Raw genomic sequence first — 26,694 nt, forward strand, 5'->3', positions numbered from 1 at the left:
CTGTTTGTCCCCAGCATCCTAGAAAGACTACATCACAATCTTTTTTGTTCCTTTAGTTACTGATTTTCACTTTAGTCATGCATATTTTTGGACTGATTTTCAGTCTTTCTGGGGAAATAAGAGCCAGTAAAGTCAATGGTTGTTTCTCTCCTGCTGGGGTAATGAAAAGCATGAACAGTTATACTAGGAAAACAGCTTTCCTGGTTATTTACTGGTTAGTTTTCTGTCCTCAACTCATTGAAGTTCATTTGAGGAGGTTTAAATTAAATCAGTTTTCATGGCTCCATGTGTGTAGCCATCGTAACCTCCAATCCGATGTCCTCTGTGGTGGGCTCTCACGTCCCCTGCGTGCATTCGTTTGTGGTGTCTGGGGAGTGTGTGCAGCCTGGTGGGATCTCAGACCCCTTTGCAACAATTGTAAACCGTGTCTGAGGGTAAGAGTAATAATACAAGCACTTAATCCTGGATAAAATTAGCAATGGAGAGAGAGAATATGAACATCTCATTTGATCCTCTTGTTTTCTGCCTGTTCTGGAAACACATGCTCTTTGGCCACAGCAAGGACTGGCTCCACTTGCGTGAGCTCTGTGTGAGGCATGGCCACAAACCCCACAGACAGTCCCGCGCTGGAGGCCTGGGCAGCCCCTGGCAGCCCTTCCCCGGGCCTCAGTTTCCTCAGCTGTAGAATGCTGCTAATGCTAGTACCTCCTCCGCAGCCCCCAGGTTCTTGTAAGAATTAAAGAATCTAAGAGTGCTTAGCACAAAAAAATAGTGTTTACTACTCTTGTTACTGTTGCCTGTTTCTCAGGCATCATTTAATGCACATATGATTGCGAAAGAGAACAGGAAATGATGAAGTTGGGAGGGCCTGGATGCCAGTTCTTTCCCCTCGATGGTAGCCTGAACTCAGTGTGGGATTTTCCCAGATCTGGTCCCTGTGGTTAGTTGCCTGGTGTTTGAATGGACCCGTCTCCAACTGGACGGAGTGAACCCTGTACCCATCGATAACGGTTTGGGATCCCAGGCACTAGTGTTTGAAAGATGCCTGCTTCATAAGTACCAGATTTTACTGTTACCTTTAATATTCCAAAACCTCAGTGGAAGTTTTTGTGGTCCCAGCCATGTGGCTTTTTTGATTGAAATGCCTATGGATGTTTCAGTAACTAAACACATTCGGCTTAAAGACCTCAAACTGTGTTTCATCCAGTAGTAAAAGATGTCCCTAGCAAGGTTCCAGGGTAATGTTTTATAGAAGCTAAAGCCTAAATCTGAGCTTGCACAATCAAAGATACATATATCTATTATATGGTGGTGAAATTATGTAGAATTGAAATAGTGTGCTTTTTTGTGGCTAGAAAGAGATAAATGCAAAACGAGTATTTGTGTGCCAAAATAAATTTTTAAAAATGCATTAGTAACAGCTAATAATAAATGCCCATTTTCTTTTTGCTACTGAAGCCCAGGAGAGGTGGAGGAAGGAAAATAGCAAACGTGGCACATGCTTCTGATAGTTCCCGCTCCGCCACCTTCCGTACACAGCGCTTTCTGACCCTGTTCTGTGAACCTGTGATCCTCTGAAAACATTAATTGCCATGCATTAAAATAAAAGCTCATCACTGTAACAACTGAGATAATTAAAATTTTTTTTTTAAAATAAGACATTTCAGATCCATTTGCAAGACCTAATTTTCTAAGGCCAGGCTTATTTCTGATCCTCTGGTTCCGGCGGTGAAGCTGGTTGTCTTACTTTCTCCTGGCGCTTCTGAATAAAATCCGTTTCTCCATTTATCAAGGAAAATGTAAATTTGATAGTATAGCTGTTTTGCCTTAATTTAAATACCCAATATTAGATTATCTCTTTAGGAAAAGAAATATTTATTTAATATGAAACTTAAGTTTTTAAAAGTTCAAACTGTTCTACTTTTAAAATCATTTTTAAACCCAGTATATTTTGACATTGACTCATGTGGGTAACATTTTAAAAACATAAATCATGGGGATCACAGTGTCTCTAAATTGTAACTTTTCCATATACTCTTTCCTCTCCCCAGGAAGTTGAAGACCATGTGGCATTTTTAATAACGGTTCCAACGGCCCTGGCGATTTTCTTTGCGATATTTATCCTCGTCTGCATCGAGTCTGTGTTTAAGAAGCTGCTGCGCCTCTTCTCTTTGGTGATATGGATCTGTCTCGTCACCATGGCCTACTTGTTCCTGTGCTTTGAAGGCACCATCTCTCCCTGGGACCAGGTAAGTGTTAACATTTCTTCTGTATTTCCTAGATGTACCTTGATTGGTGACATACTTAGTTCTGTAAACATCTTGGCCCTAAATTGTAAAGAGGAGACCTATAACTGAGAACAAAGTCTTTAAAACATTTTTTTCTTTTTAAAATTTGTCTGTTTTTAATTGACAAATAATAATTGTATATATTTATGGGGTACAATATATATGTATATGTGCATATGTGTATGTGTATATATGTATGTACTGTATATATGTGTGTATATGCACACATACATGTTTAATATAAGATTAAACCAAGCTAATTAACATATCTAACACCTCACCTATTTATTTATTTTGGGGGGTGAGAAGGTTTAAAATCTATTCTTTTAGCAATTTTGAACTATACAATACATAATTATTAAATATGGTCAGCATATTGTGCAATAGTTCACTAAATCTTGTTTCTCTTGTCTAACTGAAAGTGAAGTGGGCCAGATACGGAGAACAAAGTCTTGAAATAGCGTCTTCACCCGATGGTCATTCCATACCCATCTTAACTAATCAATCTCGCTGCAGCCAGCGGCCTGGCTAAGGTCTCATGTTGTCGCTCATTTGGGATAGCCAACCTTCCCTTTGGTCCAGTGTCTTGGTTTGTGTCTCACACCACAGTTTTGGCGACTCTGTTCTCCTCTTGCCTGAGTACCTGTTTAGGTTTCCAATTATCTTAGATTCTCTGTGGGATCAGAGCCTTCCCCTGTTCCTCCAACCCTGCAAAACTGGCGGTTGCCCTTAAATTTTTTCTCTATTAGTGGAGCCCTCCTACTTACAGACTTCTGTAACACTGATTTTCTCTCCACACGATCAGATCCTATCAAGAGGATTGCTTCATATGCCTGTTGGGAAAACTACCTTCATTCATTTTGCACCCAGTGAGGCTCTCGTGGTATCACATCTTTAGGACAGTATAGTCTTGCTAAGTTACTAATGGTTTTTCCCATAGTGCTGCTGCCGTGTGGGTGGTTCTTCCCAGCGTACCCATCTGACGGCTTGATTAAACGGTGTGGTGTCCAGGGGACAAGTCTGGGCTGGAGATATGGATATATGAGCTATTAGCTTAGAGCTTGTCATCTGGGCTGCGGGGGTTTGAAGCCATCCAGGGAGACAGTGAATTGAGCAGCTGAGAGGGCCATCATGGCGTTGGTGGGGACATCAAGGCCGTAGGAGAGGAAACAGGATCCTGAAAGGGATGGGGAGAAGATCGCTAGTGGAGGGGAGTTGCTGAAGAGGCTCAGGGAGTGGACAGGTGTCGGATGGGCTCAATTCCGTGGCAAGGAGCAGAGTGTAACTGTGTGCCTTATCTGGAAAGAGCCCAAAGGTGAGATTTCTAGTGAGTTCTGTCAGCAGCTGGTCCTGTGACCTCTGCCAAGCCATTATCCTCTCTGGGCCTCAGTTTCTTTTGCAAAGGGAGAAGGCTGGTCTCAGTGAACTCAAGTTACTCAGTCTGGCTCTGAGATGATGGAGATGATGCATTCAGAGTGGACACAAGAAAGACTTGGTGGGTGGCTCCATCTTTCCTTCGTCTCCCTCCCACGCAGGCCCCTCAGAGGGCTGGGCACAAGTGCCCCTGCTCCGACCAACCCCTTGCTGCCCTTAGCTCCCGCCTCTTTCCTTTGTGACCTGAGCTCCTGCCCACCCTCTCCCGCCGCCTGCACTGCCCTCTGAGAGTCTCAGTTTTATTTGTGTGACAGTGTGACAGTACGGTCATCTGCAGAGAGTGAGAATTTTCTTTTTCCCCGTCGAATCCTTAGTTTACTCTGTTCTTAGGTGGTGTTGTATTTAACTGTATTAGCCAGGACTTCTAATGCAGGGGTGAGTGGTAGAGTGTGCGCGGCATCATGCCATTTAACTTAGTCGGGACACCTAAGATTCCACCAGTAACGTAATGTTTGCTTTATCATTATTATTATTTTTAATGGGAATGATTAATCAGGATAAGGCCCTTCTGTCTGTCTGCAGTGTCCTTCCCCAGGTCGCAAGCCCTCAGCACAGCCTTCCCAGCCTCCTGTGCCTCCTCGTCGGACCACGTCGCCACTATGCTTGAGATTTTCCATAGAACTTCACGCGACTGCAGCACCTCAAGTCATAGTTCACACCCCCTCTTTGTTCATCGATTGTCTCCCCCGCTGGAGCACGGACTTCCAGGCAGGGATGTGACTGTCTTTCCGTGTCCCATCCTGGCCTCTAGGAGAATGTGTCCCACTGCTGGCAGCCCGCAGCTCCTACTTCGAAGTGTTCATTAACGGACGACTGTGTTTTTTCATTCCATGTGTGCTGTTGTTGTTCATCTCCACCTGCTCTCTTATTGCCTATTTTTGGCTTTATACCATGCATTTTGGTTTTGATGCTGTCCACCTGCTTTTAAACATCTCTTGAAGAACCTTACACATGCTTATTTCATAGTCATTTTGCTTCCGTTTCTCAAGACTGATTTCTCTTAGGTGTTGAATTTCTTGGCTGACTTCGTTAGTATTCATTCTCCCTGTGTACCTTGACATTTTTGTTTTCAAGCTCATCTTGAATTGGAATTGTTTTTAACCTCTGCCCCCACAGGTATGCTCACCGATCCTATGGTTTCTTTCCCATGCTGCTGGGCCCTGGGTGGAGCTAGTGTGCATGTGGGACTCAGCCTGGCTGCCCCATGTGACACTGTAGGTTAGGTGGCCAGCCCAGCTTGTGGCCTGGGGATGTTCCCGGGAGGAGCACAGCTGTATCTGCTTGTTCCTCTCACCCTGGGTATGATGCTTGGGAAAGACCACGGCCAGGCTCAGTGGTTGCAGCTATTTTTGGCCACTATTCCTGAGCTGGGAGCTTTGACAGAGCGTCTGCTTCATGCTGTGGGCCTGCCCACACCCTCGTCAGAACAGGGACACTGTGAGCCCCGTTCCTCCACTGGAGTTTGAGACGCTGCCCAACACGCCTAGCTGCCCCTGTCCACTCCATGGGAATAGGGATTTACAATGATGTTGTTGTGCCATACTAAGCAAATGTCTACCACTTGGCATCTTTTAATGCAGGCACCACAGACATTGGCCCCTCAGTGACCTCCAGAGATGTTACCATAGGTTCACTGTGGTTAAGAAAGTGGGCTACTTTCAATATTCTTTGGAATACGATAGCTCCCAATTGAAGATGGTTAAATTAGCAAATTGTCATACAGTGGTGCAGGAGTGAGCCAGCTGTGCGTTAGAGGGGACAGTCCACACGAGACCACCCTCGCTCGCTGCTGACACCAGTGGCAAGTTCAGGGTTCCCGAGACTTATCTCTGAGGTTGGATGATTTTCTGGAAGTACTCACAGAACTCAGGAAAGCTGTTATAACTGTGATTATGGGTTGTGGTACGGGAAGAGTACAACAGCCAAGGGAAGAGTCCAGGGAACGTACCTGAGGTGGAGCTCCTGTTGTCCCCTCTCTGTGGCGTCACAGCGCTGCTCTCCCGCAGGGATGTGTGAGAATGATCATGGAGAATTGCCTACTGCAGAAGCTCAGCTGCTCCTGCGATGGCCAGAGTTTCTGCTAGGGCTCGATCGCATCCTGCCTGCATGGCTGACCTTTAGTCTCCAGGCTTTTGGAGCTAAGGTTGACATTTTTATTCTCCAAGCCCTCTGGAGGCAGCACTGATAGCCCCCATTGTAAATCCATTTAGACTGTCCTGTGGCCAAAGCCCCCAGACAAGTAAAGACACTCTAATCAGTCAGGACATTCCAAGGGCCTAGCTCATCTCCCAGCAGCGACGGCAAGGCCAGACCTCCCATGAAGTCAAGTCTTTACTGCGCAGTGACTTGAGTGTGGCTCGTAGTCGCCAATGGTTCCAGTGTAGAACACAGGGGTAGACAGCAGCGCGTGTCTGGTCTGGGCCCTGTGTGAGGCTCCGTTCCGAGTGCTTTCCCTGCACAACCTTGTTTGTTCCCTGCACTGCTCCGTCAGCTGGGTACCATCCACGCAGAAGGTGGACACTGCAGAAACAATGTACAAGGAACGAAGGCACAGGAAGGTGGAGTACCTGCCCTCTGCCAAACTGTTGGAGAGCCAGAGACTTGAACCCAAGGGGTCTGCCTCTAGAGGCCAGCTCTTACTCATGAGACCTGTGGTTCTCAACTGGGAGCGATTTCACCCCCAGGGGACATTGGGTGCTATCTGGAAACAACTTTGATTTGTCACAGCCTGGATGGGTGTGGGAAAGTGCTATCGTCATCTAGTGGGGAGAAGCCAAGGGTGCTGCTAAATATCCTGCAATGCACAGGACAGCCCCCACTGCAAAGGATGGTGCAGCCCTGTGTGTCGGGAGTACTGCGCCTGAGAAACCCTGTATTACACGACACTGCTCCTCAGTGATGATTTTGAATAACCGACTCTTAAACCTGCAATAAGTGGAATTGGATGGAGTTGCCGTGGAGGCACAATGTAAGAGGGGTGTTGGCAGTTCAGATCAGCCAACGGAGTTACTGTTCAGTGTGTGACCCTGAGAAAGTACAGGCAGGTAAAGGGTGGCAGGCTTTGGGTTGGCCAACAGTCTGGTTTGGAGGAAGTAATTGGGGAAATAAGGAAAATGGAGGAAAGAAAAAACAAAAAGCCTTCAAGAGATTTGCCCTCACAGGCTTTGACTGCGTGTGGGGCTTTCCTGGCACCGTTATTTTAGCTCACCACAAGCCAAGCCCCTCTGGAAGGTCCCTTCTACTCCATACTGCTGACGCACCAACCTGCTGATCTTTGTCCCACGTAGCTGACTCCTGAATGAAAAATATTTTAAAATGATACCTAGCTGATGCTTCCAAAAGCTCTGAATGAAGTCTGAGCAGTAAAAATGTCAGATTTGGGGGCTCCAGGTGTTTAGTGGCCGCGTTTGCATTTCCCCTGGAGGTCCGTTCTGCTTGTTCCCTGCCTGGTCTGCTCTGTGGGCCACCTTCCATGTGAGCTTCCCCTTCCCCGTCGATAAGCTGTTAGGCTGAGAGGTTGATGCTGTAGCTGTATTTTATCGTGTTTTTCTGAGTGGTTTTAAAAAACGTGAACAATTTTGGATGTAATATTAGTAGGAGCAGTGTATAAGGTGTTTCTCTATCCTGTTTCGTCTAGTCAATGGGATAATTTTTGTTTTCAAGAAATCAGTGGCAATGCCTACGGGACGTGTCTCTGCCTCTTCTGCCCAACTCAGTTACGTGGCACAGCAACGGTCTCTACCCGGATCGCCCAGGGGCCAGCCAGTCCGACCAGGGGCACCTGGAGTTAGAGAACGGTTGCCTTTGTGGGAGGCACATCTCTTACTTCAAAGTAGTCCTTTGTTGCACGGGTAGACGTCGTATCAGTATCTTAGGGCTGCTGTGACAAAGTACCTTCTAGGTTGTGTTCTGTGGCTTAAACAGCAGAAATGTATTGTCTCTGGAGGCCAGAAGTGTGCACTTGCGGCATGGGTAGGGCCGTGCACTCTCTGAAGGCTCCAGGGTAGGATCGCTGCTGCTGTCTAGCTTTGGTGTCACTGGCAGGCTTTGGCCTTCCTCAGCTCATAGATAGATCACTCGAATCTCTGGCCCTGTCTACACATGGCGTCCTCCCTGTGTGTCTCCGCTGGGTGTCTGCCCTTATTACAAGGACTCCAATCACACTGGATCAGGGCCCACCCTAATGACCTTGTCTTAACTTGATTCCCTCTGTAAAGACCCTATTTCCAAATAAGACCACAGTCACAAGGACCAGGGTTTAGGACTTGAACCTATCTTTTGAGGACACAGTTCAACTCCTGACAGATTACATTTCACGAGAAGACATGCTGTCCCCTAAGCAGATGCCCTCTTAAGGCAGGACGGCTACTTCCGTCTCGTGGCTTGTTGTTCTGAGTCTCACTCTCCGTTCTTAGATCTGACGTGTGTTCTTGGTGTTGACCTTACTTCACATCCAGATCCACCTTGGAATTCAGTGTGGGCCGTGAAGGGTTTGAGGCTTTTTCAAACCCGTGTGTATCAGGAATTAGAGACATTCTTGTGTGTGAAAGTCATGTGGAAATGGATCCACATTCGTGAATATAAAGAGAAAATAACTCACCCAGTCATATTGCTGTGTGGATAAATAAACGGAATGTCATCAAGGTGCGTGTGCGCGTTAGAGAATGTTGGGTTACCTCTGCCTGTCCCATAATGGAAGTGCTTCTTTTAGGTCCATACATTCATGACATTAAGAAGGTCCTTCTCGCCTGAGACACATGTTTTAAATATCTTTGGTTCACTTTGTGAAGCTTAAGCTTTTAAGTGATGTTTTATTTAAAGAATTTCTGGCATCTCAGGTGGTAATTAATGACTTAGGACCCTCCTTGTGAGAGGATCTGCTGAGGTGAGAACCCCATTTAGACGGTGGTGAGCAGGGGGTTCAGGTGCCTGCAATGGCTGCCACCCGCACATGAGCACACAGAGCCCAGCCACGGGCCGCCAGGTGCAGGTAGGAGAGCAGAGCCATTGCATCCGACCCCAGCTTTCTGCATTTCCCTCATGCTAAGAGCTCAGTGAATAGAGCTAAATAAGAACCTCCATCCCTGACAACCCCACTTCAGCCCTGGCAGGAAGACCAGGCTGAAGTTATTGTACAGATTTGTTAAATTGCCACCAACTCAAAGGCTAATATTGTGCTCCAGGAAGAAGAGACTTTCTTTGTCCTGTTACCTAAAAGATGTCAAACATTCAGCGTGTGCATGTATGTGCTTTCTTAGTAAAATAGGACAACAGAGTGCATTTTTTTTTAAATTGAAAATGGGTGAAAATGAAGGAAAATAAAGGCCTCTTACAGCCTTTGAAGTGGTGCAGAATCCGTTTGCTTTCCCGTTAGCACAGCGGCTTGCGATGCTGCTGAAGGGTGTGTTTACCGCTGAGAGAACCGAGCAGTGTGCGTGAAGGCAGAAACCGGGACCTGCAGCGCCTGACCTTGGCTACCCGAGAAACCCTCCTCGCTGTGCTCTTGTGCACCAGGGTATTTCTCAGGGGGGCGTTTTGGACTTCATGTGAAAAGACACTCACCTGAGAAAAATTAAAAAGTGGTTAAAAAGTATTTCAGTTAACAGTAAGACAGGAGTTTTTTGTGCGTTGGTTTTTTGCGACAAAGCACATGCTGATGAGACCTGTGAGTTAGCGCTGGGCCCCGCGGCAGGTTCACGGTGAGACCGCACACCTTTCTGCCGCATGGGGCGCGGCAGCGTCTCGAAGTCTCCCTGCCGTTCCACCGTCCCTGCCCAGCCAGAGTGTCGTGTGCATCGCGCTGGCTGTGCATGGAGCTAAGGATCCCGGGGACCTTCACGTAGGCCTCCTCAGATCTGGTCTTGCTTGCAGAGGCAAGTCTGTCGGGGTTTCTGGAACAATCTCTCTCCCTCCTGTGCTTTTTTGAAGAGGAGCACAGGCCCCAGTCCAGGAGATACCCGGCCATCACATAGGCTTTGCTGTTCTTCCCTCTGTCCCTTTGTGTCCCACCCCCCACTGCTCAGGTGCATTTTTAAGACTGTGTGGCCTTGGGGGTGTTCAGGTTGCTGCTCTGTTCCCAGTGCACAACACACATAGTGATCACCCCACACATAATTGTGGAGATGAGTGTACAAATAGTGTATCTGTCCCCTTGCCTCTACTACCATGGAGTGACAGAAAACACTCCCGAGGTCCTCCGTGTGCCAGGGACTGTGCAATTACATAACTTCCTGGAACTGCACAACCCTATGAGGTTGTTAGTACTATTATTACTTGATTTTGCTGCTGAGAAAACTGAAGCCCAGAGAAGTCAAGTAACTTCCCCAAAGTCACACAGCTAGGAAGAGAAGCAAAATTCGACCTTTGCATTCTGACACCATCACCCGTGATCTCTGTGGGTGACCGAGCTGTTCCTCTCCTGTTGTACCTTGGCAAACGGCAGGTTATTGTGTGACACAGAAGGGACACATTTACGTATCTGGATTGTTCTATCTGAACCACTTTTGGGTTAGATATTATTTGGAAAAACTTCATGGGGAGGGAGCTCTTTCTTCAGAGGCCCAAAATTTGGTACTATTGCTGCTTTGAATTGCTAGCTGATATTTCCATTTGGAGGCATTGTCACTCCCCAGTAAGAGAAATAGTAAGAGAATCAGTAAGAGAAACAGGACTTATTTGATCCAAAGAACAACAGCCCATATACATGTTAGGCAGCACTATTGTTTGGGCTTCAACTGTTGCTTTTGTATTGAAACTGAAATTCCACTTTCTTCTTATACATAGATTCCTTATCATTTCACCCCTTCATGCTAGTTTTCTCACCTTGGGTCTGTCATACCTCCTATATGCCCATTCTTCTCTGTAGGAAAAGCCCATCAGACACAAAGCGTTCCCCCGGTGCCAGCCCAGGGCTCAGTGCGTGATCACCAGCCTCCCTGTGCCATGCCTGCAAGGGTGCTGTCTGTGCCCTCGCTTGGAGCCTGCACAGGGCTGCTCACTGTCACAGGAACCCTGGTCCTGGTGTGCAGCTGTCAGGGCATCTGAAAGAGCTTCCGGGGAAGTCAGTGTGATGGCTAAAGAAAGACGCATGACTGTAGTCTGGAATTTGTACTGTTTTCCTGAAAGAGCTGGAATTTTACAAGGGAAGGAAAATGTTCTCTGGGCTTCCCAAACCTCTCTTCTTGACTCACTTTAAATGGAGACATTCTTGATGGTGGTTGTCTTAGGGCTTCCTGCCTTGTGTCCCTTGAGATGGTTGTAGAATTCCAGCTACTTTAGCATTGAACCTTGGATCCCTTTGTTCTATCCCGAGAAACGAGCGTAAGAGAATTGGCGACTGATACAACTCCAGGCTAGGGCTGTGTGTGTGTACCCGTGCAGCGTGCAAGGGAGCTGCTGGAATGAAAGAGTGAATTCTAAACTACAGGCTGGAGCAGCAAGTTCTCAGGAAAAAATAAATCCAGAGTTTAAATTATTTCCTATTAAAGGTTGCTAAGCAACACTTCACTAAACTTCTTCAGTATTCTGTACCTCAGATTTCTTTTTCTCAGCAGCCACTAATATTATCCTCACTCAACTCCTAAAGCGAGGAGCACAGTACACACCTCCAGACCCAGCAGAGACATCTGCATGGAGGAGACACGCAGGGAACTAGATTCACGGTGAATCAATATTGGGGAAAACAGCTGAATACTTTATTTTATATCATCACAGTGTTATTTTTCCTTCCATTCTACGTGTTAATGTATATTTCTCCTTTGAACTGTAATTTTCTTATTTGTAGAATAGATAAGGGTATTGACGGATGCTGTGGTTTTATTTAGTTCATTGTCTGTCTCATCATCTGTAAATCAGCTCCCTAGGCTGGGCCTTTGTGTCATCGTGCTCAGACCTCTGCACCCCGACCGAGCCCGCAGACAAGCGTGTGCGCCCGGAGGGAGGCGGGGTGCGGCAGAGGCCGGGGAGAAGGTGCAGGAGAGCTGAGGTGAAGAGGTCCCACCCTGCCTAAAGGACGTCTGTGTGATACTTTTAGACACTGTTCTGGCCACACAGAGTCTACCTTCTGACTGTTGTTGTCCAGAGGTTTGTGCCTCTGAACAGGGATTTTAGCCAGAACGAAACATTTCCCTGAGATGACAGGTGAACATGCGGTTCCCATCGTTTACTTTTTAGAACTTTTGGTCTTTGTCTTCATCTGTTTGCGCTGCTATCACCAAATACCGCAGACTGGGTAATTTATAAACAATAGATGTTTATTTTTGACATTTCTGGAGGCTGGGAAGTCCAAGATGCGCTGGCAGATTTGGTGACTGGTGAGGGCTGCTCTCTGCTCCCAAGACGGCGTCTCGTTGCTGCGTCCTCACAGGGCAGAGGGCGAAGGGCAGAAAGGGGAGGAACCTGCATCCTCGGAAGACGGCAGCTCTCTGAAGACTCTTTTATAAGGGAATTAATCTAGTTTATGCAGGTGGAGTCCTCAGGCCCTAATCACGTCCTAAAAGCCTCCCCTCTTAACACTATTGCATTGGGGATTAAGTTTCAACTTGAATTTGAAGGGGACACAAACGTTCAAACCATAGCAGCCTTGGAGGGGAGTTTGTGAGTTTATAACTGTTTCTGGATCTTAGCTTCACGCCCACGAGCATTTCTCTGGCATTTCTCTCTGCTCTTGGGACATGCCTGGATCTCCATGAGGAGACTCTGAGCTGCAGGTACCTGCTGCCTCCCTCTGTGATGGCTTGAAGTCATGATGCCTCCTGACTTCTCTAAGGATTGCAGCCCCAATGATTGCAGCCCCAACGCAGGGACGAAGATGGGAACTCACCAGGAGCACGGCTCAGCGGGGAAGAGCTCCGTCGAGAGTGGTGATGGTGCGAGGACACCGTGTGAGGGCCCTGGGCTGCCTGGCAGTGGCTCACCACGCTGACCATGTCCTAGGGCTGCCGGAACAAAGCACCACCACGCGGCTGGCTTAGAGCACGAGAAATTGCCTCACACTTCTGGAGGCCAGAGCCTGAAATCAAGGCACAGGGCTGGCTGCCTCTGAAATCGTGGGGAATCCCTTTTTCACTCTTCCTAACTTTTTGTGATTCACTGACATTGTTGGGATCCTTGCAGCTGCGTCACTCCAATCTCTGCCTCCATCATCATGTGTGTTCTACCTGTGTGATTCTGTCTTCACCTGTCATCTTCTTGTAGGGACACTAGTCATGTTGGACAGGGGCCTACCCCACACCACAGTGATCTCACCTAACTAATTACATCTACAACAACCCTGTTTCCAAATAAGGCCACATTCTGAGGTCCTGGGAGTTAGGGTTTCAACATACCTTTTTTGGGGGGTGGATAGAAGGGGACACAGTTGTTCCAGCAGCAAGTTCCAAAGAAGGAACTGAGATAGTGTGAATTGTGGGAATCTTATTTCTACTTTTTCATTTACTTGGAAGTGTTCAAAGGCTCAGTGGGCCTAAAACTCACATCTAGACCTGGTCTGTGTGCCGAGTCCACTCGGTGTGATGTGGGTCCCAGTGCAAAGTGCAGTAGTGGAGCCCCTTGTTCAAAAATTATTCAGCATTTTGAAACAGTGATAACAACTGAGCATGAAACCGAAGTTGGGCCCTGCTATTCCTGAGCCCTGTGAGGCTGCACAGGCCACACCCAGCCCTGTCTGTCTGCTATAATGCGGGGTGGGGGGGACGGGTGTGGAGCTGAAAGGTGATTTGAGTTTTGAAGATTTTAAGTTTGAACTGCTGGTGGCAGGTTGATGAAAATCTGAGGCCCACTTAATTTTTTTGTCCATGGCTTTGCTTCAGGGAGGAAATTGACACTCGCAGGAGGGCATGCTCAGCCATGGGGAGTAGAGGCAGTGCTCCCACCTCAGAGAGAATCAGGGAGAAAAGGAGATGAGAAAATAAGATAGAATTTTAAAGTGGCTGCTTATCTCTGCTAGAGAGAAAAGAACAAAAAACAAAAACTGTCTTAAGCTGAGGGCAGAATCTTTTTGCCAGATAAATGTCTTGGCTCTGCTACTCATGATTTATGATTGCTTTTGTTCACTTGTTTAAATTCGGCTTTTACCTTAAAGAGAAGCTTTTTAGTTCCTGAGAGTCCATTAATATATACCACTCTATATGCTATTACAAATTGGGTTAAATTTAATTATTTTGCAATAAGCTGATTTTAGCAATTTTATTATCCACTAAATCCAGAGGGGAGATTAATAAGTATTCTTTTAAAACCAGTGATGTGATCATTCCATCCCAAAGTAGATAGTGTTTATTATGCCCACATCCAAACATGATGAAGTAATAGAGACCTGGTGTACCTTCCCACCCTAAAGAGCTCAAAAACAGGGACAGAATATATGAAATAAGATACTGGTGAAAGGATGCTATAGGAAATTGCCCTTCCGAGAAAGGAAACAAAAGAAGTGGGCTCTAGGATTGCCCCAGCTTCCTTCTCTGAGTCTCTGGGCTGCAACACAGGGAGGGGACCTAGAGAGTGCCCAGCAATTTCACTGAGTCATGGAAACGCAGTGCTGAGTTTGTGAAGGCAAAGGCATTGGGATTCTCAGGACAGCATATCAAAGAGGTGAGAGGAGAGAGCTGCAGAAAGAGAGAGCTCACTTCAGAGACTGGTAGAGGGTTCCACCAATTCTTCAGGAGAACATGGATTAGCACATAACTAGGAGGAACCTACCAAGGCCAGAGAAACAACCTCTAGGAAAGAGCAGATGAAATAACTCCTGGAACTCACACAGGGCCTGAAAGAGCAAGTACAGTGACAAAGGGAGACATTCCCTAGTGATAAGGGAATCAGTACCTCAGGAGGGCCTAACAGTTTCAAATACACATGCCCCTAGGAAGAGAGATTAAAAATACATGGCTTAAGAATCCACTTGTTTATTCAGAGATTCCAATACCCTTATCTCAATAACTGATGGGGTGACAAGAAATTAATAAGGATAGAGGAGATTTGAAAAATACTATCAGACAAGTTGACCTAATTCTTATTTCTAGAATACTCTACCCAATACAGATTATGTATTATTTCAAATGTACATGAAACATTTCCCAAGATAGACCATATCCTGGGCCATAAAAATGTCACTAAGTGTAAAAGGTTTGTTATCATAAAAAGTATGTTCTTTGGCCATAAGGGACTTAAATTAGACATCAATAACATAAAGAAATCTGAAAAATCAATAAATAACTGGAAGCTAAACAACACAATTTTAAATAACTAATGAGTCCAAGGAGAAGTTACAAGGGAAATTAGAAAGTATATTGAACTTAATGAAATGAAAACATGATGTATCACAATTTGTAGGATGTACCTGCAGTAGTGCAGAGAGGGAAATTGATAACATTAAATGTTTATATGAAGAAAAAGAAATGGTTTTAGTTAGTAACTTAAACTTCCACCTTGAGGAAATAGAAAAAGAAGTGATAAGTGTCAGAATAAAGGAAATCAAAAGGAGCAGAAAACAATGAAATTGTAAACAGAAGGACAATAATCAATGAACCAAAACTGATTCTTTGAGATTAATAGAATTGATACAACTCTAGCCAGACTGATTGGGAATAAAGATAGAAGATAAAATTACCAATATGAGGAATATGAGAGGGGTTATCAGTATAGTTCCTACAGACTTTAATGGAATAATAGAGAAGTATTATGAAGAACTTTATCCAGTTCATATCACAATATAGATAAAATGGACAAATTCCTTGAAAAGCAAACCAGTAAAGGTCATTCAGGAAGAAATAAATAACCTGAATAGCCCTATACGTATAAAATAATTTGAATTGGTAGTTAAATATCATCCCACAAAAAAAGCTCCAAGCCCAAATAGCTTGCCTCGTGAATTATAACAAAATTTAAGGAATTAATAGCCCCAGGGCTACAGAAGTTCTTCTACAAAATAGAACAGGTTACATTTCCCAACTCAGGTCATGAGGCCACCAAAACCAAAGACATTCCAAAGAAAGAAAACTATAGACCACTGTCTTTCATTAACATAGACACAAAAATTCTGAACAAAATTTTAATCCAAATTTATTAACAAATTTAACCAGCAACAGATACACACGCACACGTGTGTGTATATATACATATATAGATATATATACACAGAAAGGATATATATAAAGGATAATATAACATGAACTAATGGAATTTATTTCAAGAATACAAAAATTGGTTTTATATTAAAAAATCAACTTATGTTAACAATGGTTTTGATAGGTAACACTATGTGTCATCATTTCATCAGATACCGAAGAGGCATTTGATGAAATTCAACACCTATTCATGCAAATGTCTCTCAGAAATCTAGGAAGAGAAAGAACTACCTCAACTGATAAAGGGCTATTACAAAACAGTGGCATCATATTTAATAGTGAAAGACTGAATGTTGTCACCTAAGATTGGGAATAAAATAAGGATTACCACTCTCATGTCTTCTCTTCAGCATTGTACTGGACATCCTAACTAGTGCTAAAAGCAATAAAATAAGTAAAAGATTAGGAAATAAGAAGTTAAGCTGTCTTTATCTGTCTGTGTGTACATTGTCCATTGTGGTAGCCATTGCACGTAGCTAGTGAGAACTGCAAATGTGGCTATTTCAAATTGAATTTTGCTCCAAGTGTAGACACTGACTTTAAAGAGAAAGTATGAAAAGAAAAAGAATGTAAACTATTTCATTATTAATTTTTTTACTCATTATGTGATGAAATGAAATAATTAAATTTAATTTTGTCTACTTTTAATGTGGATGCTAGAAAATTTAAAATTGTACATGTAGCTTGAATTATATTTATATTGGACTGTATTCATCTATGTTGAAAAGCTTATGGAACCTTAAAAAAGCTATAGAACTAATAAATGTATTTAGTACAGTTGTAGTTTATAAGGTGGAGAGGCAGAAATAAATTGTATTCTTATATGTTAGAATCATCCAATAAGGTATTTTAAAAAATACTATTTAATTTAGTATCAAAAATATGAAATTCTTAGTAAATTTTAATAAATTTGTACAATTCTTCTACACAAAAAACTATAAAACATTGTTAAGATAAATTAAAGAGCTAAATAACTGGAGAGAGAGTTTCTGTCTATGGAACCAAAGACTCAACGTGGAGATGTCAGTTCTCCCCGAATTCACCATCTAGAGATTCAGTGCAGTCTCACAGTCCCAGCAAGCAGTTCTGTAGAAAGTAACAAGCTAGTTCTAAAATATATGTGGAAATGCAAAATACCTGGAATAGCCAAAGCAAAAGTGAAAGAGCAGAACATGGAGATCTTACCATGCTATATTCCATGATTTATTATAAAACTACAATAATCAAGATAGTATGATATTGGTGTAAAAATAGACCTTTAGGCCAATGAGATACACTAGACTGTCCGGATATAGTACTATACATATATGGTCGATTTATTTTTGACAATGTTCCAAGTCAATTCCGTGGAGACAGGATAAGCTTATCAGGAATAGCTACTGAAAAAATTGGATAGCCTTGTGTAGAAAATAAATGTCCACCCTTATCTCACACAATATATAAAAGTTAAGAATAAATGGATCATGGATATAAATGATAGATCTAAAACTATTAAACATCTATAAGAAAACATGAGGGAAGCTCTTCATACCTTTGCATTAAAAAGTGATTTCTTAAGTGTTAACACACAAAAAAATGAACTATAAGAAGCTCTGATAAATAGGATTTTATTAAAATCATTTTGATTTGACCAAAATTAAACACTTTTGCAATTCAAAGGTGTTATTATGAAAATGGAAATGCAAGCTACAGGCAGGGAAAAAAATAGTTACAAAACAGATACCTGACCAAGGACTTGTACTTAGGGTACATAAAACAGACCGACAGCTTAATCATAAGGAGACAAATAACACAAGAAAAAACTAGCAAAATGTTCAAAAAATACTTCACCGTAGAAGACAGATGACAAATATTCACATGAAAATATGCTCAGCGTTATTAGCCATTAGGGAAATGCAAGCTCAGAGCCTAACGAGATACCACTACACACTCAGCAGATTTGCCAAAGGTGCAAAGCTGATTGTACGAAATGTTGGTGAGGACAGGGAGAGATGGGGACAGAGGCACAAGGACACTCTTGGGGGTGATGGTTATGCTTGTTACCCTGATTGTAGTGATAGTTTCACAGGTATTTACATATATCAAAACACATCAAATTGTGTGCTTTACATACGTGCAGTTTATTGTCTATCAATTTACCTCAATAAGGGTGTAAAAGTAGTGCCTAGGGTTTTGTGGCACACAAAGAATGTCTGTATCCTCCATTTCCATTTCGAATTACTGACGCATGTCATCAGCAGGGCAGTGTTCCTCACATTTTACGCGTGAAACAAAACAATAAAACTGAGATACAAAATGAGTTTACCCCACCCGAGTCAGACTCGGGTGGGGCAAAGACAATACATGTAACCTTAATATTTGTACCCCTGTAATATGCTGAAATAAATAAAATCATAAAAATACTATAATGTCAAAAGAAAAAGTCCTAAAAGATATATTACAGCAAAATAGCCTTTTTGTAAATATAAAAAACCTAATACATACATACATAAAATATTTTTTAGGAAAATAATTACAATAAAACTATTAACAAGGCAAGAGAATGATAAAACAGAATTGGTACACCATGATACTTTTGTTGAAAGATTAAAAATCTAAAATTAACATATGCTACATAACATGTTTAGAAAAAAACATTAACTGCATATAATGTATACAAATTTTAGAAAAGAATTATTTAAAAAGTCAAGGGAATGACAAAAAGAGAACTGCTGATGTCAGTTACCTCAGTTGGGAAACCAGGGGGCTACATGTAGGTTATTGCCAAAGTTCTGCCTTTTGTTTTTGGTGGTGTTTTCAAGAATACTTATTTGTTATTATAGAAATAATAAATCATATAACTAACTGAATAAAATTGAGCCATGTATGGTCCCCCTCCAAAAAAAACCCCACAAAAACAAAATGAGATTTGGTGACTTGCTAAGAACACGTGCAGGGCTGAAGCCCACTGTTCCTTCCTTCTTTCCTTTCAGAGGTGCCGACTCTGAACTCCTGGCCTCACCCCCTCTTTGCTTTCGTAATGGCTGAGAGAAATGAGGACCATGGAGTGCAATAAACTTACTGAAGTGTTCTAAGAGAAAGGCCATACTTCTGTTTTTATCAAGTCTACTAAAGGAGGAGATGATTCCTTGGGAGAAAGCTTAGTACCTATTACATTTTTATTAAAGATTGGCAAATCAATTACTGAGTCATTGAAAATTCAGTCTCTGATCAGCATCTTCTAAAATAACTTTTTGAAAAATGTACATGGTGCAGTCACACACACACACACACATACACACACGTACGCACAATGCCTGTCGCCAAGTTGTATTTCCTTAATGCTCTCAAAATGCAAAAATTACTTTTATTACAGTTTTTACCTCCTAATGGAGGACATAGCTAAAGAATCAAATATTCTAAGAAGCATAAAAGCACAGAATGCATTACTCTAAAAATTGTGGAACAGTTAGATAACTTTTGTTTTTGTAGACACATGAACCAAATTCCTTGTGGAAGGGAAGCAAATGGAAGATTTACTTTAATAAACCAAATAAAATAATAAAATCGAACTGATCAGTCAGCCCAGATATAGATAAAAATAGATTAAAAGAACAGAATGGAGAACTCAAAAAGGGACTTGTTTCATGTGGCAGAGGTGAAATTAATACATAGCAGGGATCAGAAGAAGTAATCTATAAATGAAAAAAATGAATAAATTAACATAAAAATTGGTTCTTTTATGGAAAAAATCAGATTCCTACCTCATGTCATATAAAAATACTAGGTGGATTAAAGTCATTATAGAGAGAAATCTTTTCATTACATCAGTATAGGGAAGGTTTCTTAAATAAGCATGAATAGCAAAATTTTTTTTTTAAATTAAAGACAAATGAAAAAAAACTGTAAAAGGAAAGACCTATCCTACTCATCCCAGTGAGTTCTGTTTCTCTGCGGCTCCTCACAGTCTCGCATGCACGCATGGGACATGGGGAAGTTGGACCTGCCTTGTGCATTATTGGAAGGGAGAGGAAGGGAGTCGCAGAAATGGTGATCAGCTGGGAGCGGGATAAATCAATTCCAGTATTTTCATTCAGTGAAACACTAAAGAGTCAGTTGAATAAAGTCAATCTACATATATCAGAATATGTCATATATTCTTTTTAAGCATGGGGTAAGGTTCAATGGCAAACAGTGTGGTGCACACAAGCAGACGTGGTCTGCGTTCCCTGCATGGCATTCCACGTCGCCGTTGCTTACAGATGGCTTTGAAGAAGGTGACATTCAGAGTCTAGATATGAAAATGAATACATCTTTCCTTCTCGAAAACTCGAAGCTACCTCAGCCAAGTGGGGCAGCGTACAGACTTTACATGCTCTAAGGATATGCACACAAACCTAAGCACTGTGATAAACTAAACTCAGATATGTGCCTTTATAATTGGGAGCATATCTGTCTGCTGGCTTCCAGTGTGGCATCTGTAAGCTTCGTCTGGTGTTTTGTGAGTGTTGCAGAGAGGAGCAGAGACTCTGGGCCATGCAAGGTGCAAGTGGGACCCTACAAAGCACATCTCCCACATTGTGCTTATACACAGCCTGTAGTCTCAGCCAAGATCCCCTGGGCGTGTGTCCTGTGGGGGGTCTGCATGGGTCCAGAATCTCTTTTCTAGCTTTACCAGGATACTCTGACTGTGGCGAATTAATTCACTTTCATCCAGAATGCCAATTAATTTATGTTTTCATTGCTGTTAAGAGAATGCTCCTGTCTGCTAACCAGATTACCTTCTTCCTCGTGGTCGGTTACCTGGGAAACCTATTCAGTTGGGGGTGTGTGGAGGGTCAGATCAGAGCAAAGGGCATCGCGAACTCTCCTCGGGTATTTTATTCAGGTTGCAACAGAGTCCAGGAGTATCATTGTTGCACCATGAGGTCACTGTTTTGGGCAGGTTACGTTGGGCTACCTTACATGGAAGTTCTGCAGGATCCGTATCGATGCCTCTCTCTCATTCTCAATTGAACTAATTTCAGCTCGCCTACATAAAGTGCGATCCAGGGGAGAGAATGAATATTTTTGGAATAATAGCATTGTTTTCCTCCATTTATGGAAAACCTGGTGCTTGGTTTTGGCTGGTGTCTTCTATTCCCAATACCTCTTCACTCATGACCTAACACATCTGCCAATGTGGGAACCTATCCTTTTAGTCATATGACATAATCAGAATTTCCAGCAGAAATGGCCAGCAAGTTCTGGAGTCCGTGGCCAGCAGGGACAGAGTTCAGGGCATAACACAGCTCATTTCTAAGCAAGGGAAAAACTCCCATTGCATGTAAGCTGTTGATTACACGAATATACTTTTCCTTAAGCATCTGAAAAGATTTCTTATTAGTTCCATTTGGAGAATCATGGCCCTAGTAGCTGGAGAATGTGTTGACTACTAAAAGAACAGCTAAGGTTTCCTTCTTATTTTGAGCCAGACTCTATTTTGAGTGTAGGACATCGTCCACGTGTACTAACAGTAGGGCCAAATGTGGCTCCAGCTTTACTCATGATACTGGGATATTTATGGTCAACATAATTTAACAGCAGAGACTTGGACATTTATAACTGTTAGACATGAACAAATTTCTCAGATTACTGAGTATTTTTTTTTCCTCAACAGGAAATAAAGTGACTTGGTAATGCTGGACTTCTGTAGAAAGAAGCTGCTTGTTAAAATTTTAGAAGCCCTGGGAAATCTCAACATTCTTACCTTGGTTTTTGAGTAGAGTCAGAATGAAATAGAAATATAGTCAATTCCCATTATTTTTAAATTGCATTTGTGAATTTGCCTGCTCTCTACAATTTATTTGTGACTCCAGGATTAGTTATTGGCATCATTCACAGACATGCCTAGAGTGGCCAGGAATTTGAGTCACCTAAAATTCACATTCCCAGCTGAGGTTGAACAAGGCAACGCTTTGCTTCCTAGTTTGAGCTCTCAAACTGTGAAGTGTCCTTTTCATGGTCTATTTAATGCCATGTTTTTTGCATTTTTGTGCCTTACCTTGGTGATTTTTCTGTTTAAAATGGCCCCCAGACACCATGCTGAAGTGCTGTTTCATGTTCTTAAACTCATAGGCTTTGATGTGCCTTAGGGAGAAAATACATGTGTTAGATAAGCTTCATTCAGGCATGAGTTATAGTGCTGCTGGCCTAAGTTCAATGTTAATTAATCAGGCTTGCAATATATTAAATAAGGTATCTTAAACAGAAGCACACATAAAACAAGGTTATACATTGATCTATTGACAAAAATGTTGTGACCAGGGGTGCACAGGAACTTCACCCTGTATTTGATGATTTAGTTTTTGCTAATTCAGTATTCGTGGCAACTTTATAGACATAACCACTGCGAGTAACAAGAATTGAGTGTACCTGACCTTGCGAGGAGTGAATAACAACCACATCAACACAGTAACCTGTGGAGATGACATTGCAATTGCTGACCTCACATTTCTGTCTCTATTGTTGCCTTTTCCATTTTCATATCTGATGTACTGAAACAATATATGTCTTGGCTTTGACATTTCTGTGAATTGTATTTTTGCCTCATTCAATTTGAGCTCGGCATTGAAATATAGTCAACACACAATGGTACTGGCAAATCAGAAGAACAGGCCCACGTGAAGGATTAAGGAATTCCAGGATTAAAATTCTGAAACAAAGGTCCTTAAGTCAGCATGTCCTCGATGAGTGATCCCTGGATGTTGACAGTGACATCTTTGCTCTTCAGCAGCTGGTGCATTTGGCAAGGAGTTGACTGCAAGTGGTGGATTGGGCGGCTGGCCATCCCAGCTCTCTCCTGGGTTCCTGAAGACAGGCTGTGACGGGGGCTTAAGGACAGTACACCAGGCACGCACAGCCTGTTGGAGGACAACTTCCGTGTTGGGGCTGGGTCCGAATCCACATAAAACCACTGTCCCTTCCTCCTGGGAGATCCTTTGCCATGAGACCAGCTGGTCTGTCAGAGCTGCCCTCCCCAGGCTGAGTGGTGTGAGTCAGCCCCACTTTATGAGGGCCCGTTTCTGTCCCTTGAGTGGGATTTAAGGAGAGAGGGGACCCCTTAAAGGGGCCACTGGGATCAGGCACAACCCTGCTTTGCAGGCCCCAGCTGTGGGACCATAGCTGCCCTCCAACATGCAGAGGGTTGAAGAACTCAGGCCAAGAGCACATTAGGACATGTCAGGGCAGGACTTGAACGAAATGCTGAAGTTCTGCAGCAGCCCATGCATGTCCCGAGGGGTTGGCTGAGGGGTGCTCAGCCTCCCTCTGGTCTTTGTCAGCCCCCTCAAGCCACCACAGAGCTAAGTAAAGGCGGGTGTTGGCAGTGCAAACCTAGCTCCAAGACATGTCCCAGCCTCAACTCCTGAGAAGGGCTACATGGGCTGCCTGGGGTCCTCCCATGGGGAAGGTGGGGACTCTCCAGACCGTGGGTGTCAGCGCACACTGCCACAACAGTGTGGAGTGGCGGTTAAGAGTGTTGGCTTGCACGTCGCAGAATGGGGCACGTGCAGTGTTACCAGGTACATATGTTGTGAGACCCTGGTTGGGGAAATAACGTGTTCTCAGTTTCCTCATCTAGAAAATCAGAATCATAATCGCAGCAGCTCAGAGGGTTGTGGGGAGATTTGCAAGGATGGTTCTTAGCACAGTGCCTGGCATGGAAAGACAGGCGCTCAGTAATACTAGTGATTGTGGCAAGCCCTGCACTGTCCCAGGGTGTCTTTTCCTGACCTCTGAATAGGATGCAGCTCATTTGTACAACTGGTAAATAAGAAAGATGTTCCCACCAATGGCCCTAGGCTGCATTGGGCTTAATTTTTAATAGCATTTTGAGCAATATTTCTTTTGTCAAAATTTATGTGCTGAAATCAGCAAGCCCAGAAATGGTATAGACTTCTGTAGTAGGGATGAAGGTGTGCAAAGTTTGAGTGAAACACACCTTGCAGAGCCTCCTGTCCCTTGTTCTTCTCACCCTGCTGGCAAGATTTTTCTGCTCCTGTGCTCTGGCCATCTTGACGGGTAAGAAAACAGGTATGTTGGCATTTTCATGCAGTCCAACCCACTGTTTAGAATCTATATTTCCTTTTTGGTTGGTAGCCTGGCTGGCTAGCAGCTCTTCTTATGTCATTACAAATGACAGATCCATTTCAGCCAAGAAGGCCCACTGGAAGATTCCAAGTGAAAATGTATGAAAGTCACAAAAGTGACTCCTCCTCTCACTGTTAGGACACTGTGCTTATCACTTTATTCATTTCAGTTCCACAGGTAATTACGGAGTGCCTGCTCGTGGGCCCTGGGGTTAGAGCAGGGGACAGCAGGGCCAGACCTCTTGCACTCGGGAGCTCACTGACGCTGCAGCAGGGTGCAGAGCAGGCGTAGGGTGCTACGTGGCAGTGAGTTGTACGCTTGTTAGAAGGTGGCGAGGATTGGGGGCAAGTAAGGGACTAGTAGGAGGGAAACAACAGTGCTGGGCTGGGGGCTGCGGTGGTCAGACAGGCGATGAGAGAGCCAGATGTCCTACGGGGAGAGGGAGCTGCCAACAAGAGGGCCTGGAAGGCCAGCTGCGGTTTAGGGGGGTAGCGAGGAACGAGTCCCAGAGCCGCAAGAGCCAGAAACACTGAACTCTGAGCATGGCTTTACTGCTTGCCAGTTTTAAATGACTGAATTTCCTTGAGCCTCAGTTTCTTCAAGTGTAAAATGGGTATAATGATATGTCACAGGTCATTTTCCAGAAACGATGGGTAATCAATCCTTTGGCACCTATTGCATGTGTCACAGAGTAAATGTTTAATGAACAGTTGTAGGTTCTGTTAAGAGCAGCAGGGTGGGATTTGAAGGGCCTGATTCTGCCCCGTGGTGGAGGCCGGCCAGCTGACGTGAGGCCCTTCAGCATCCTCCTGGTGGAGGGAGGGCAGGAAGACACAGCAGGTTTAGCAGCTCTCTCAGGCCAGCTCCCCTGGGAGCAGCAAAAGTGCCATGTGCTCATTTCCTTGCTTTTTCCCTCCCTCCAATACTGTAACATGTACGGATACCTGGACACCCGAGTGCATTTCTCTGCTGCTGGCCGGGCCACAAAGGGAACGCAGAATTATGAAGACATCATGGCCATGCTGTGGACTTTCTCGTATATAATGCTTTTTTTTTAGAAAAATATTTTATAAAGAACTAGAGTTATTGGGTTAAGATGCTTACATAGAGATAACACACACAAACACACAAGTATACATGTACACATATCGAAACCTCATTAATAAATATTACATAGTCTTTACTAAAAGGCTGATAATTTATTAGGTTCACATAAAACAAAATGCAATACTTATGTCTACTATTAATGGAAAGGCATCACAGAGAAAGTTCCAGAGCCTGTATTTTGTACAAAGACCAATCTGACGGAAGAGGCATCGTGCAAGAAGAAACCACGGCGCCTGGCGGCAGGGAGGAGTGTGAGGAGACGGAGTCAGTCTGGCTCCACGTTTTACATCTGGGGCTGCGGAGAAACAGGGGACAAGTGGGGGTGAGGGAGAGTCCCGCCCTCCAGGTGGAGAAGTCTGGGAGTCAGAAGAGACTTCGGAGCTCAAGAGAAAGGTTAGTTCGAACATAAAGACGTGAGCATTCAGAAATTTTAATAAAATGGGCGAGAGGTCGAGGGAAGAGCAGGGGCAGCGGCCACATCACAGGAGAAGCTTCAGCCAAGTGCCGTGACCGTGACATCAAAGGCAAAGAGAATCAAAAAGTGGAGAGAATGAGGACAGATGTCAGGAAGTGCAGGAACCGGAGCGGCTACTCAGGCTCGGCTTTAACTCAGAAATAGGATAGAACGGACATCTGCCGCGTCAAGGTGAGGTTTTCATCGTGCATCTCTTTTTTTATTTACTTAAAATTGAGCCCCCACTTAGAAATTGCATTAAAGTTATTTAGCAAAGGCTGTTCTTGATTTTCTTTCACACTGAACTAGGTGATTCATTGAAGAAATGCACTTTGTGGGCACAGCTTTTATGATTATGCTCTAAAATGTTTAATTACAGAAGCCTTTCAAGTGTTTTTTTTTCCTAAGCTACTTTTAAAAAAATCTTTTCATGTAGCTTTTCATAGGTGAAGCGTGCATTTTTCAAGATGAATTATTATCTGAGCCTATTTTAACCTGAATATTTTGGGCCCAGTCCTTCTGCACACACCATTTTACCCAGAAACAGCATTCCTTGCACCTATTCAGTCCTATTCAACCTGCCCTTCCAGAGTGCCCCAAAATGCCACCGTGTTGGTTTAGAAGAGGAAATATGGTGACAGCTCTATTAATGAAGATTAAAGATTCCAGTGACCCTTCATTGTGAAAAATTTCTTACAGATAGAAAAATATCTAGGAAGCTGGAGATGTTTTTCAAAATGTCAAAGCCAGAATTTATGATGCCAAAAAAAAAGTCAATAAATACTGATTTGAAACCATGTTGGATAAACCAGAAAAAGGGCAGTTTGGCCTAGGACTTTGAGCAGACAGGGCAGGCACATGCAGGCTTAGGGGAGGCTGGGATCTAGAGCCCCCTGGCCTTAGTTAGAACAGCCCCGGGAGGGAGACGGTGCTGCTATCTCCAGGTCACAGGTGAGAAGACTGGGTCAAGGGAACTCAGCTCTGACCACTTGGGGCTGCAGAAATTGAGCATGACTTTCTACTTGAGGACGTGAGCTTGGCCAAAGTCTAAGTCAGGGAGTAGAGGGCAGGGCATATTTGGAGACACGCTTTTACGAGAAAGGGGATTTTGAATGTCCTGAAAAAAATCGTGATGAAGGGATACAAAATTCTTGACTTCCAGAAGTTTCAGCAATGCCTGATC

General features: G+C 43.7%; 1 protein-coding gene across 1 annotated transcript in view; it reads left to right on the top strand.

The window, feature by feature from the left end:
- ADCY2 (adenylate cyclase 2) overlaps positions 1-26,694 on the top strand; it is a 365,223-nt gene that overhangs the window by 12,629 nt on the left and 325,900 nt on the right. Inside the window, exon 2 of the mRNA XM_045565786.1 lies at positions 2,052-2,249. Coding sequence (XP_045421742.1) covers positions 2,052-2,249 — 198 coding nt within the window. The remainder of the gene's footprint in view (positions 1-2,051; positions 2,250-26,694) is intronic.

Source organism: Lemur catta, chromosome 12 (genome assembly GCF_020740605.2).
Source record: "Lemur catta isolate mLemCat1 chromosome 12, mLemCat1.pri, whole genome shotgun sequence".
NCBI classification, from domain to species: domain Eukaryota; kingdom Metazoa; phylum Chordata; class Mammalia; order Primates; family Lemuridae; genus Lemur; species Lemur catta.